Here is a 14,502-nt window from a genome sequence, read left to right as displayed (position 1 = left end):
TCAAATATGAATAATTTAGCAATGAAAATAACCAGCCTGCAGAACCCATATCTTAGAGGAAATAGCATATATGGGTTAACATAAATGTTTGAAATAGTATGCACACATATACTATTCTGTTTCAATCTTCTTTATAATAATAATAATAATAACTGCAAAATTACACCATATCAAGCATGTTTACGGATGTTAGTCAATATTTATAGAAAATTTCTATACCAGTATCCACCAACAATTCTAAAGTTGTGGGATCAAATATATCACCAAAATCAGAAATCGACAGCCACATGGCTCTACTTTAGGTACAGAATACTAACCTCTCAACATACAAGCAATGGTGGAGAGATGTCAGATTGCTTAGTACATAAAGAAACTCCTTCCAGGAGGATGCCGATCATACTTCTAAAAAGATTGTTTTAAAAAGATCCTCAACTAAAGCAAGTATTCATGGAAAACTGTATGAGGATTTCTACAGAGTGAACTTTCACTGAGGACCATTGAGCTTCCTGAGCTTGACACTAAAAGGCCTCCAGAGTAGATGCCTTCACCGTGGCATGCTAGAAGAAGTATTGGGGAGATGCAATGGATGCTTGAATCCGTGCAACATGGATTTCTCAAGAAGAATTCCACATTTATTTTCTTATTGAAAATAAGTGAGAGTTGCAAGATTATTGCTCAAGTGCTGCACAGAAAATTAATCTCTCAACTTAGTGTTGTTTTCAAAGTTCTCTCTCCTTTTATAATCTCCATAATTCAGTGTGCATGAAATTTGAGTAATTAGGTGAGATATAGCCCAAATCAGGCAAAAGCTATGATTGTCACATAGGTTGATACTAAGAAGGAAAATGATTATTTCAGCTGACAGGTTCATTGTTGGGTCAAATAAAACCCGAAATTAGGACGACGCACCAATCTGATCATTAAAGGCATTCTTCACCTTTACTGCAGTGATGCACTTTTCTTTTTTCGTTTTTCTTTCTTTCTTTCTTTTTTTGTAAGAATGTCAAACATTGACTTGTATCATATTTTAAAAATAACCAAGATGTTGACTCACCTTTGCAACTGCAAAAAAATAGATAAACAAAATAAACCCAACATAGTAACATAAAAGCTATAAAAATGACATTATTTTTTCCTAATGTGGAGTCCACCTAATCTCTATATTACAGGAGAAGAAGACTCCCTAATAAGTAATAAGATCCAACCCAAACCCAATAAAGATGAAAAAACCTAGAACTGTAATGACACATCTACCCAGACACCAAACAACCCCAAACTTAAATAACTAAAATACCCCTAAATATAATAATTTCAATTTTTTTTGCAAATCCATGACTTGTGCTGTTCTGTTTTTTTTTTCCCCCTCTTTCCTAGAATACACTTTAATGGACTATTTTTCTTCATGACATGGTCAGTTCACAAAAAAGATTTTTTACCTACCCAAAAAGAAAAAAAATTAAAAAAAAGAGGACATGGTCAGTTCTTTTAAACCTCAAAATATAGTTCACATCAAAATGTGAAACCAGGATCATGTTTTAAAGTGGAATAAGAAAGTTACAAACAAAATGCTAAGGTTTCCAAATATTCAAGAAGAAACTCACCAAAGCAGCAAGTTCTGTTGCCAAGCATTTTCTAGCTCTCTCAACGTACTCGCGCGCTTCACCGTACTGAAGGAAAAAAATTGTAAATGATTCCCAAAATCGCAAAAGGTATAGTAACGAGTATTACATTTGTGGAACATAAGCATACCTTTCCTCTACGAACTAATAAGACAGCCCTGAAAAATGTTCCATTACTGCTTCCATCACCACCAGAAGTAGTGTTCCCCAAACCCCGAAGTTTAGTTTCATCACCATCATCCAATCGAGACACATAGTCGGCCATTTGATCCCACTCCCCCATGTTCCAAGCGGCATTTGCAGCCTGACACAACCGCATAAGGAACATAAGCATGAGCAGTAAGCATACTGATAACAAACATTTTAACACCACAAGCCTAACCATTGGTGCCATTTCTAGTCGAGCAGCTGGCTCTGCTGCGATCCAATATTCCTTGCACAAGCTGTTAAGCTCCTCCCATCGAGCCAATGCAGCAAGGCATCGCATCCGCCCTGTAAAAGACACTCATATGAAGCATTTTCAGAAACTAATACAACATAGAAGATCCCAAAAATTCGAGACTCTAAAACATGACAAGGAAGAATCAGGGAAAACCCAAAAACATATCTGGAAAAAGAACCAAAAAAATAAGAAAAACACATACAAAGGAAGATGAGAGGACAATGAGAGTCAAGGAATGGCATCTAACCTCTAAATGGGAATTTGGAAAGAGGTTAACAAGAACGCCAATTAAGAAGTCAGAAACAAATAAAGAAGAATAAGTATAATAGAAGTTTCATTTATTGCTTGCACCAAGCATCAGTCAATGCGTTATTATGAAATAAAAATGTATCTCTGATGCATAATATATAACTCCTGTTGCAGCCAAATGCAACTCTAAGCAATTCATGTAAGATACCACATGAAATATTACAACACATCCATATTTTTTGATTTAAAATACTGCTAGACAGATTCTGGTAACATCATCTTATAACAAAAGGGGAAACAAAGATCACTGTTCCATCATCACCGAGGACAACAAAGATTCCTTCTTCCTTTTTTCCCATTTTCCAATAGCCCATCAACTACCTTTTCATATACTAACTTTAGAGCTAAAGTTTTTCAGACTTCACAGTTTAACTTCTCTTCAGAATACTTTATCAATCCATGTTTGCTACACATCAAGCAGATTTTTTTGGTCAATACCATTACTAATCAAATCCATGACTTCCTATGTGTAGAAAACGTTATCCAACATATTTAGTGTGTGCTGATAGCATAGATAATCTCTTGATTAGTCAAAAGTATTTCAGATACACCATTTGCACCCTTGGCTCAGCTTTGGTTATTATCTTGACGCAATGTTATCTTCCAATGGTCTAAAACATGCCAGCAGTCAGACTTGACAGGTAAGACAAAAATTGTTTTCAAGCATTATTGTCCAAAAACTGAAAATAGTCCAAGGCACTAGGCTTTAGACATGCCCCAATTAGCGATTCAGAGACAGCAACAGTGCAGGCCTTGCCATGCAAGGCTTGAAGGGAATCTTTCACCACAATATGATCTTCAAGATGAAAGGACTTGGTCAGCTTAAGCTGGCAATAAAAATTTATTCCTATTTACAAAGGTTTTTTTTTTTTCGTGGGGCCCGGGCCCAGGGAAAAAAAAATGAACTCATTCATTCTGAAGTTATCATGCAAAATAAATCTCGATATTAAAAACATTACAGCAAGCAAGAAAGCGAGAGAAAAAAAAAAAAAAAGAAAAAAAAGAAAAAAGAAAAAAAAAGGGAATACTCCAAGCAATAGTAAAAAATAAACAAGTTAATTTATACGGACCCAAAATGGCATCCAAGACAAGATGTAGACTAGATGCTTGAGAGGCTTTGGCAGTGTAAGCCTTGAGTGCATCATCCCATCGCTGCAGTTTCTCATACCTACCCAAATACAATTTAGTGTGAGTACTCTGTATCTTTTAAGATTTTCACATGGAAATAATTGAAATTGCATATGCATAAAAGACCTCCATCATCTTCATGCATGAAAATGAATAGGTAGATGAATGGTCAACATTACCATGACTCCTTCAATTGAACATCCAAATGTTGCTGGGCGTAGGTCAATATTCCAACTGCAGCCTAAAAAATAAACCTCCATCAATCAAAAGGGAGCAGATATGTACATAAAAGTGGAAGATCAAAATTAGACTCAGAAAGTAGCAGCAAAATAATAAACTTTCGAAAAGGCAAGTTTCTTTTTAATATACCTCATGCTGATGTAATTGATTGTTTATATGTATAAGCGCTTCAACTACAGCAACAGGGTTAGCATCCATCTTCTTGGAATGTGCTCCTTCGAATTCCATTTCTTTGTAGTGCAGGGCTTTAGCAAATGCACGACACTGGAATGCCATATTAATAACGCAGAAATACAAGAAACATATTAGAGAAGATGATAACATGAAACAAACTTGACAGGAAAAAAGGTTGTTTTTGAGACAGAATGTAAAATTCCAGAAACTATATTAGGAGAAAGCACACCTTTTCTGCCAGAGCACCAAGAAGGCGTATGTCAATAGGAAGAGGTTTCTCATCATGTTCCATGAATTCTGCCTGCAGAATCAGTTAATAATTTCAATAGATTGAAACAAATGTTAGTTCTGATGTAGGAAGGCACTCCTAACCTACCCTCATTGGATTTTGGATTAGGGCTTAAACAGAAGAAAAAGGCATAAACTATAGAGAATAAGTCTCATTCAGTACCACCTTTCCAACATCCCTACCAACTCTCTACCTTTGTTAATCACTTGCAGTGTGGACCTCAGGAACACAACAGCTAGATGGTTCCAAGGCATCAAAGAAAACAAACTCGACTCAGCACTTGGTGATGAAAGTAATATCATATAATGGTTGGAATGCAAACATGGCCCTATCGAGTTGGAAAGAGAGGGGGGAGGGGGAACCATCTTTGCGATCCAAGTTTCTTGGATATATTAGATTTATTGTTGGATATGGAAATTATAATATCAAAAAAGCCGAAAAACAATAAGGTAGAACCATATCTCAGATGAACTAATAACCAAGAGAATAACAATATAGCATCGCCATTAAGTGTTACATATAAGAATCTTCAGTCCCTCCAATACTTTTTTGTTCCTGACATACCAAAACCATCACCTCATATATAAATCACCACTCTCCTAACAACGCTACAGTTACTCCTCCAACCACTACTCATCAACTTCCCAGATGCTTTACTTTTCAGAGGCAGTATGTAATTATGTAACAAAAATAGAAATAGTTCATATGGTGAAAGAAAAGAGATGTACCAAGTTAAGAAGTGTTCCCAATATTTCTGGAGGAATATTTGGAGATGAAAAAGCCATCTCTAAGCTACGAACTAACTGTTTCTGACTAGTCTCATTTAGCTGTGCCCAACAGCTAACAAAACCAGCTGCAAACAACTCACGCCCAATGAAAGGCTGCAAAAGCTAAGGATCAGAACCCAAATCCAAACTCAAAAGGAAGAAAGTACAAACAATACTGTTAGCAATACCTGCAACTGCGCAAGCCTTGCACAGGTTCGTAAGGCTGGAGAAGGAGATTCCTTCAGAAGTTCAATGCTAAAATGCCTCATCCATTCTGCCCAATCTTCCTTGGTACTACGCTGAGAAGCCTCCCCAGCAGTGCGTAATCGAGCATCATTGACCTGGATGAAAAATTTATAGCTCAAATCCTCTCAACCAAATAATATAAGAGACAAGAATATGCAAGCCAAGACAAACAGACATTACCAGATCTATGAAAGTGTCAAACATACATCAGTTATTGAAATGCTAGAATTATAATTCCCAGAACAAGATAACAGTAATCATGTTGTAATAGCAGAAATCAGCAGCCACGTGAAACAAATATGCTTGTTGCAGAAGAAAGCAGAACCAGTGCATTATAAAATTCCCAGTCAATTCTAATAACAAATGCTGTTCAAGCTTTGCTCCTTACAAAAAAGGAAAAAATGTTTTTTTTTTTTTTTATAAGTAAAATTTTATAGAAATGAAAGCATAAGGCATCCCTACGTACATAGGCAGAATACACAGGAGAGCCAAAGCTGACCCGAAAAAACCCGAACAAAAACCTAACAAAAAAGCCCCAAAGACAAAACCTAGAAACCGAAATAACACCCAAAAGACAACCCACAAAAGAACCCAAGCAACGCACCCAAAAAAACCAAGAAAAGCCTAAAAACCGAAAGAGCACCAGCGAACAACCCACAAGAAACCCAAAGGCATACAACCCTACGACCTAATGGCCTTGTCTTTCCTACACCTCGAAAAAGCTTTAATGTCTCCGTAATTGACAGAACTTTGTAGATTCTGAAGCTTCCTCTTATTTTTGTGTTTCTTGCGCTCTATCATCTTGCCCCAGATTTCAATGAGCCTCTGTCTCTGTTCCTTAGTCACCCCCGGATACATCTCAGAGATCCTCCCCCAAAGCTCTGCCTCCTTCTTCCAAGCCTCCTTCTCCCAATTCTGGTCGCAAACAAAAGGCGGATCCTTCTCCTCTAGAGGCTCTGTAACCTTCTTCAAAGGGAGCTCCCGCTCTGGCGTCAACTTCTCAGCCGAAGAGATCTTCTCGCCCAATTCATTCATCCCAGCAGATAATGGAGGGGCAACACCAGACTCTGGTACCCAACTAGGAGCCTCCAAACCTTCAGAAAACTTCTTCTCTTCTACTGGAACCGCCGGGGTTTGCGCAGACTTCTTTTCTACTGATGCCGCAGGGGCTTGAGAGGACAAGGAGGAGGAAGGATCCAACCCAAACCCAACCAGCAAGGGGACAGAACCCGGAAGAGCGAACCCAGAACTGCTAGGCAGTGGGGCAGCAGCAAACCCAGGAACATCGGAAGAATCAGACCCAACAATAGTCACCGGAGGACTCGCCGGAATCGCAGGAGCAACCAAATTCACCAGAGGTACCACTTCCAAAACCAGCAAAGGGAGGAAGGTGAAAGGAACAAGCGGCTTAACAAGGGCCGCCTGAGCAACCAAAACACCAACACTTGAGCTACTAGGCTGAGGAGCCGGAGCCGGAAGAGAATCCAGAACCACCGGAGCCACAGACACTGGTGCTGGAGAAGGGGGAGAAACCCGGGGCTCCTGCAAGCTACTTGACCCAATCCCGGAAGAAGACATGGCCGTAACCAACCCAGAACCTGCCAGTGACGAGAACTCCGGCCGAGAAGAGCGCCCAAAAACGGTCGTTGACACCGGACCCGCAAACTCAAAAACTTGTGTTTGGATTGCAAACTCAGAAATTTATTTTCAATTGCATTAGAAGCACTATAGAAATTTGTGTTTGATCAAAAGAAAATTAAGTAACTGTACCAAGATCAACAATTCTAGGCGTACTAAGTTGGTATAATTTTATATAATTTGGAAACAAAGCAAAATTCATTGAGTATTAAAGTGAAAATAAAAATTAAGCAAAAATAAAGGATAAAAAAAAACGAAAAACAAAAGTTCTATGAATCCCCAAAAAGAATTCTACCTTACGGAGTCCTCTAAAAAAAAGACCCAGGCAGCAGGATGAAAGGGGTTAGAGAACTCTTCAATCTGTCTAGCTCAGTGGATTATGCTTCAAGAAGAAGTCCATCCAAAACTCGGTCACCTCGGAATCAGGATAAGGCTCTTAATCCACTATGAATATAAAAATTCTAAGTGGAAATATTAGAGGCCTTAACGATGCAAGGAAACGTACTAGCATCAGTAATTTTAGAAAAAATTGTACTATTGGTTCATGTGGTTTGCTTAAATTATAAATCACTCATTGTTGTATCAAAATTAATTCATAGATTCCTGTGGTTGGCCAAAATTACAAATTGCTCTCTGGAGTCAAATTTCGTTAAAAATTTTGATAGATTCCGTGAGGCGCCACGTTAGCACCAATAAGATTGCAACATGTGTCACTCTTAATTAAAAAAATATAAATAAATAAAAGTTAAAAAAAATATTTTTATATTCAGAAAAGAAAAAAGAAATAAGAAAAAAAACAATTGGGAAAAGGATCGAGGTGGCCACGAGCCACCACCAGAGGCTGGCCCGCAGGCCACCTCCTAAAGGAACATAGGGGTGGCACACAGCGGCCCCCGACCCTTGGGGGTGGCTGCGCGCCACCCCGAGCCCCCATGGGTGGCCTGCGTGCCACCCATGGCCACCTCTACAGGTGGTGTGCGGCCATTCCCAAAGGCCAGAGGTGGCGCGCGGCCACCCCTAGGTTCCTTTAGGGGTGGCCTAGCAACCCCCAAAGGGTTGGATGCCATTTCTTTCCCAATTTTTTTTTTTTTAAATAATAATAATTTTTAAGTTTTATTTATTTATATTTTTAATATATTTACATTTTTTTATTAAGAGTGACACATGTTGCCATCTTATTGGTGCCGACGTGGCGCCTAACGGAATTTGACTCCATGGAGCGATTTGTAAATAAGGTCAATCACAGTAATCTCTGAATTAATTTTGATACAACGAGTGATTTGTAATTTAGGCAAATCACAAGGACTAATGGTGCAATTTTTCCGTAATTTTTTAAAAAACTGGACATTTTTTTGGTGAGCAAGGAAAAATTCATTAAAAGCGCAAAGAGCGATCAAGTACACAGGGAGTATACAAGAACGACAACTTAGAAGAAGAGGAAAACAATACAAGAAAAACATGATAATTAATCACTATAGGGACAAGGAACGTAGCTGTTCAAGAATACAAAGAAAGAAAAAAGAAATGAGCTTCTCAATGGTTCTTTCTTTGTCCTCGAGCTGTCTATTGTTGGGCTCTCTCCACAAGCACCACAAGCAACTAGGAAACAGACTTTACTAGAGGAAATTAAAGTCTAGATGGTTAGAAGATGAACGCCAGTTGGCAGGGGAGGAAAGAGAAAAGAGGGATCAGTTGAAAGGTGATTTGGAAAAAGTGGCCTATATGCAAGAAGTTGGAGACAGAAATCAAGGGCAACTTGGTTAAAAGAGGGGGACCATAACACCGGATTTTTCCATTGTCTTGCCAATTCTCATAGAAGAGACAATTTTATCTCCGGCCTTTGTATTGAAGGTGGTGTTACTTCAAAGCAAGAGTTGGTAAGAGATCCAATCACTCAATACTATAAGAAGCTCTTTTCTAAAACAGCCCCTTGGAGGCCCAAGTTAGATGGCTTGGTGTTTCTTGGTTTATACCCCTTAGATGTGGGTTGGCTTGTGCGACCGTTCCAAGAGGAGGAGGTACTTCAAGCTTTCCTTAGCATGGACGACAACAAAGCTCCGGGGCCCCGATAGCTTCTCTATTGCTTTTTATCGTTCCTGTTGGTCTATAGTTAAGGCTGATATTACGAGTGTCTTTCATAACTTTCATAGGCATGAGATGTTTGAGAAGAGTCTTAATGCTATATTTATCGCTCGTCCCAAAGAAGACGAGACAGCTTGAGGTCAGGGATTTCAAACCTATCAGCCTGGTGGGTAATTTTTATAAGATTTTGGCAAAAGTTCTTGTTGGTAGATTGAAGCATGTGTTGGGAGATCTCATTTCCAGCAGCCATAATGCATTTCTTGGGGGGAGGCAAATTCTAGATTCAGTTCTAATAGCCAACAAGTGCTTGGCTAGCAGGCTTAAATCGGCGGTTCTTGGTGTTATGTGCAAACTTGATTTGGAAAAGGCTTATGATCACATCAATTGGGATTTTCTCCCCTATATGTTTTGAGGTGATGTGGTTTTGGTGCTAAATGGAGAAAGTGGATTTTTGCTTGCATTTCCATGGCTCGCTTTTCCGTTTTGATTAATGGTAGCCCGTATGATTTCTTCGGGAGTTCTCGAGGCCTTCGCCAAGGAGACCCTCTCTCACCTCTTCTCTTTGTTCTAGTTATGGATGCTTTCAACAGGATGCTCCCTAGAGCGATGGTTGGGGGATTTGTATCAGGTTTTCGGGCTAACAATATCAACAAATGATTACACTTATTATGTGCAATGCAAATAGTGAACATATCTATAATATGGATCACATTCTCCAATGCTTTGAGGCCATTTCAGGATTGAAGATCAACCTCCAAAAATCTGAGTTAGTTGCTGTGGGGGAGGTTCCTAATATAGACGAGCTGGCAGGTATTCTCAATTGTAGAATTTCTTCTATTCCTATGAAATACTTGGGTCTTCCTCTAGGTGCACCCTTCAAATTGAGAGCTATTTGGGATGGGGTAATTGAGAGAATGGAAAAAAGGTAGGCGAGCTGGAAAAAAATCTACTTGTTAAAGGGGGGCATCTTATGCTCATCAAGATCACGTTATCCAATCTTCCTACACACTTCTTTTCCCTCTTCTCGTTACCAGTAGGTATAGCTAGGCAATTGGAGCGCCTTCAGAGAGACTTTCTTTGGGATGGTCCAAACGGGGATCCTAAAATACATCTGGTTAATTGGAAGACAATTTGCGACCCTGTTTCCAGAGGGGGGTTGGGTATTAAAAAGATGATGGTATTCAACAAGGCTCTTCTAGGTAAATGGCTTCGGAGATTTGAGCATGAGAAGCATTCCTTATGGAGATAGATGATTGAATCGAAGTGTGGGCTCAAGAAAGGAGGTTGGTGCTCAGAGGAAGCTCGAGGTCCTTATGGGGTGAGCCTTTGGAGGGATATTAGAAATGGTTGGGGTTCTTTTTCCAATTTCCTATCCTACAAGGTTGGTGATGGTTCTCACATTAGTTTCTGGCATGAAGTATGGTGTGGAATAAAGCCACTTAGGCATTCTTTTTCCGAACTTTATTCCATTGCTCGAAACAAGGAGGCCTCTATGCCTAATTGTATGGACCTATCAAGTTCCTTTATCCATTGGAATCCTAGTTTTATTAGGGTGGCACATGATTGGGAACTGAAATCTTTTGACTCATTCTTTAGTCTCTTATATTCCTCAAAGACGCATCCGGGGGAAGTGGACAACTTGTTGTGGACTACCTATAGCAGCCAAAAATTTACAATGAAGAGTTATTATACTCTATTACAATCAAGTGAGCACAGTTCTTTCCCTTGGAGAAGTGTTTGGAAGGTCAAGGGGCCTCCTCACGTTGCTTTCTTCTTGTGGACAGCAGCACTTGATAGAATTCTCACGATGAATACTCTTAGAAAGAGGGACTTCTCTTTAGCTAACTGGCGTTGTCTGCGTAAAAAGAATGAGGAAATGACTAATCACCTTCTCATCCATTGCGAGTATACTTCGGCTCTCTGGCAATTGATCCTTAATCTTTTTGAAGTCTAGTGAGTTATGCCTAACATCCACGAACTTCTTCATTGCTGGAAAGTACAAGGGAGGGGACATCCCAAAGAGGCCATCTAGAAAGTTATTATTGCCATCTTAATGTGGAGCATTTGGAGATAAAGGAATCGTCCTATTTTCGAAGATAGTGAGACAAACGTGAACTTTCTTAAATCTTGTTTTTTGATATCTCTCTTGGGTTGGGTTCTTGTTAATGTACCTAACTTTGTCTCTACATATTTGGTTGATTTCATTAGCTTTTTACATTGTAGCAACTTATAGGGTTTAGGCTTGGCAATTTTGACACAACCCGCAAATCCGACATGAACACGACCCGAATATATAGGGTATGGGTTTAGGCTATAATTTATGACTCGTCAACCCGTTTATGACCCGTCAACCTGTTTATGACACGTTTATGACCCGTCAACCCATTTATAACATATTTATGACGCGTTAATTCACATTTTTTATCAAATTAACTAAGCGGGTTGACACGGCAACCCGAATTGCCAAGCCTAATAGGGTTGAATCCATATTGTATACTTTTTGTGTATGTGGGTTTAACCCTTTTTTTTCTCAATAAGATCTGAATTATTCATCAAAAAAAAAAAATTAACTATGGTAGGCTTACTCATCTTTAGAAACTTACGCTAATGATCAATTATTTCAGTTAATAGTTCTAGATCTTTCAAGTGACCCCTACCCTTAGCAATGTATCTTTACATTTAGTTAAAAAATTAAAAATTTAAAAAAAAAAAAAAAAATGTCAGTATCTAGGCTTTCCCATGGCCAGTACATTGGCTTTCTAATATATTTAAACAAGTATGGTACATACCACAGCAGCAAAATAGACTACAGATTGTCTATTTAAAGAGAGATGTGTCTTTTGACAAGTATTCAAAGAAGAGATGTACCTGATGGCCTCTGAGAGGTTTCTGCACATCAGACCCATCCTCATAGGGGTCTATATCCTTATCATCTAAAGGATCACTGATAACCTCTGTTGGGAGCCGTCGACTTAATCTTTGGGCAGCCATACTCCCCAAGATTATTGGTTCACGTCTTTGCAAGCGCTCTTCAATTTCCTCAAATTCCTTATGCTAAAAAAAATTGTAGTTAAAATCTCACATGCAAAAGATAACAGCACCAAAAAAAAAAAAAAAAAAGAAAGAAAGAAAGAAAGAAAGAAGGAAAAGAAAAATAAAAGATATATAATTAGTTAATATGAATAATAAAAATGATCTGTAATGATTAGGAAGAGAAATGACACCCGCAAGCGATGTTTCAACAAAAGTTTATGTATTGACGGGATGAAAATGGTGAAGTCCTCCCCAAGGGCTTGAGCTAAACAACAAAGTGCATCAACAGCATCCTTCCGGAGCTCATCATTCTTCCTGTAAATGAACAGTTTACACAATTCAAGCCTCATAGATGAAGTAACATAAGGCAAATAGTAGATTTTTGTTTTTCAAAAAAGAAAGAGAAAGAAAGAAAAATTCCATCATACAGAAGATGCCAGATATCTAAAATAAGGTTATAGATTTAATGATAACAGAAGCATCAAAGAGAAGAAAATACTCAACGCTTAGAGCAAATCAAAATTGTATCTCCGAGTTTAACCAATTACCATGATCAAATTTCAGTAGTGAAATCTACAATAAAGTTAGAAACAAAGAACAAAGTTTCATCACAACATCAGAACCAGATAGAAGCACGCCGTTACTTGGAATTGGCTGCAAATGATCTAGAGAAGCTTTCTTTTGATTAAAAAATCAAATAAATGAAACATTACTTGGAAAAAAAATATAGAAAATAAAAGAAAACAGAACTTAACAGTCACGTGTTAGTGCTGGAAACCGCCAATAATTTTGGCTCAATTTAAACCTTCATGTCTAACAATTTGACTAAATTAATTTCCAGGCCTTAGCTGATGGTGATTTGTTTTACAGACAAGACAAAAGAATATTCCACGCAGACATGAGCAATGTAGATTGGAATTAACATTTATGACATGCCAATAGTGTTTCAGTGTATTCCAATTATTGAGTAAAGGACACAGTTACACTTTTAAAAATAATAATGTAAGTACAATTGATGGCCAGGAGAAACAAGAAGGAACCATGTCGCATTATCTCTGCATTTTTCTTTTCATCCTTTCTTCTACCATCTATAGAGTTTGCCTCCAATTACTACAAACAGAACGAAAATAGGAACAAAAAAAAAAAAAAAGGAAGGGGGGGGGGGGGGGGGGGGGGGGGGAATCATCTCTCAACAATCATACTTATAGGTTCTGATAGCACCCTCTTGTAACTTCTGGTGTTCAATCAACTGTATTCCATCAGAATCAAACGGGCTGGTGAAAACAAGCTTTGGTGGATCTTCTAAGAGAGGGTTGTTTGATGTGAAATCATTCTATAATGTCCTACTTCCCCATGATAGCACTCATTTCCATTGGAAGAGTATTTGGCGAAATAAAACCCCCCCTTGAGAGTGCCCTTCTTTGCTTGGTTGGCCACTTTAGGAAATATCTTCATTATGGATAACTTAAGAAAGCGGCATATCATTGTGGTAGATTGATGCTGGATGTTCAAGAAGAGTGGGGAAACCATTGACCACATTTTATTCCATTCTGAGATAGCTAGTGCCTTATGGAACTCTATCTTCGGCCTTTTTAGGTTAGCATGAGTCATGCCTTGTTGGGTGATAGATCTCTTCACTTGTTGGAGAGGGCAATTTGGTAGTCCTCAAAGTGAAGAAATATGGAAGATGATTCTGTCATGCTTAATGTGGCGTATCTGAAGAGAAAGAAATGACCGAAACTTTGAAGATGTTAAGAGAACGGTGGTAGAATTGAAGGCCTTTTTCTTCAAAACCCTATTCCACTGGATGGCTGCCTATGATTGTTTTCATATTTCTAGTTGTCATGCATTTCTTGATCTTTTCTTCTTTCTCTAGGTGTTTTTTTTGTACACTTCATGCGTACTAGGGAGAGCCCTTATGGGTTTTAATGAATTTTGATTACTTATCAAATAAAAAACTTGTGGTGGTTGGAAAAAAGAACTACAGAAATTCCCTGAAATGGATCCCTCCGCTAGGATACACTAAACAAAACCGAGTATTTCTATGATCCCTACAAGGCAACTAAATAAGACTCAAAAAGTTTTTTTTTTTTTTTTTTTGTTTTTTATTTATTTATTTTATAAGTAGTAGAGAAATATTATAAAAAGCATAAAGGCGCCCCTAAGCAAACAGGAAGTATACAAAAAGGATACCAAAAAGAAGAAGAAGAAAGAAAACAGAACTCACAAAACCCAAAAACAGAAGGAAACCTAAGCACCCTAACAGGAACCAGCCCACAAAACCCAAAGAACAATACATCACAACAAGGGCTCTCGTGCCTCTCTCTGGCTAGAATCAAAACCCCTAACATCATAATTAATCAAACACTCTTCAGCTCTCTCCTCCCTTTAAACTTAGGAGTAGAGACTGAAAACTCTTGAACCTGCTCTCCATCAATTTTAGACATTAAGTCCTAAAAGCCCATTGCATTTTCCTTGTGGGAGACCCCCAACGTTTGAAAACAGAAATCAGTGACCCCTTTCAAGATCACCTCC

At 38.5% G+C, this 14,502-nt stretch overlaps 1 protein-coding gene across 2 annotated transcripts in view; it reads right to left on the bottom strand.

The window, feature by feature from the left end:
- LOC133881396 (serine/threonine-protein kinase TOR) overlaps nt 1-14,502 on the bottom strand; it is a 97,554-nt gene that overhangs the window by 13,250 nt on the left and 69,802 nt on the right. For both annotated transcript variants that reach the window (XM_062320313.1, XM_062320314.1), the window contains exons 25-35: nt 12,159-12,282; nt 11,803-11,988; nt 5,157-5,309; nt 4,930-5,082; nt 4,142-4,213; nt 3,868-4,002; nt 3,678-3,739; nt 3,441-3,538; nt 2,002-2,111; nt 1,750-1,923; nt 1,602-1,667 (exon numbers count right to left, since the gene is read on the bottom strand). In XM_062320313.1, coding sequence (XP_062176297.1) covers nt 1,602-1,667; nt 1,750-1,923; nt 2,002-2,111; nt 3,441-3,538; nt 3,678-3,739; nt 3,868-4,002; nt 4,142-4,213; nt 4,930-5,082; nt 5,157-5,309; nt 11,803-11,988; nt 12,159-12,282 — 1,333 coding nt within the window. The remainder of the gene's footprint in view (nt 1-1,601; nt 1,668-1,749; nt 1,924-2,001; nt 2,112-3,440; nt 3,539-3,677; nt 3,740-3,867; nt 4,003-4,141; nt 4,214-4,929; nt 5,083-5,156; nt 5,310-11,802; nt 11,989-12,158; nt 12,283-14,502) is intronic.

The sequence above is a fragment of the Alnus glutinosa genome, chromosome 11 (genome assembly GCF_958979055.1).
Source record: "Alnus glutinosa chromosome 11, dhAlnGlut1.1, whole genome shotgun sequence".
Lineage (NCBI taxonomy): Eukaryota > Viridiplantae > Streptophyta > Magnoliopsida > Fagales > Betulaceae > Alnus > Alnus glutinosa.
The sequence above is the reverse complement of the archived record's forward strand: the minus strand, read 5'-3'. Positions and strand labels throughout refer to the sequence as shown.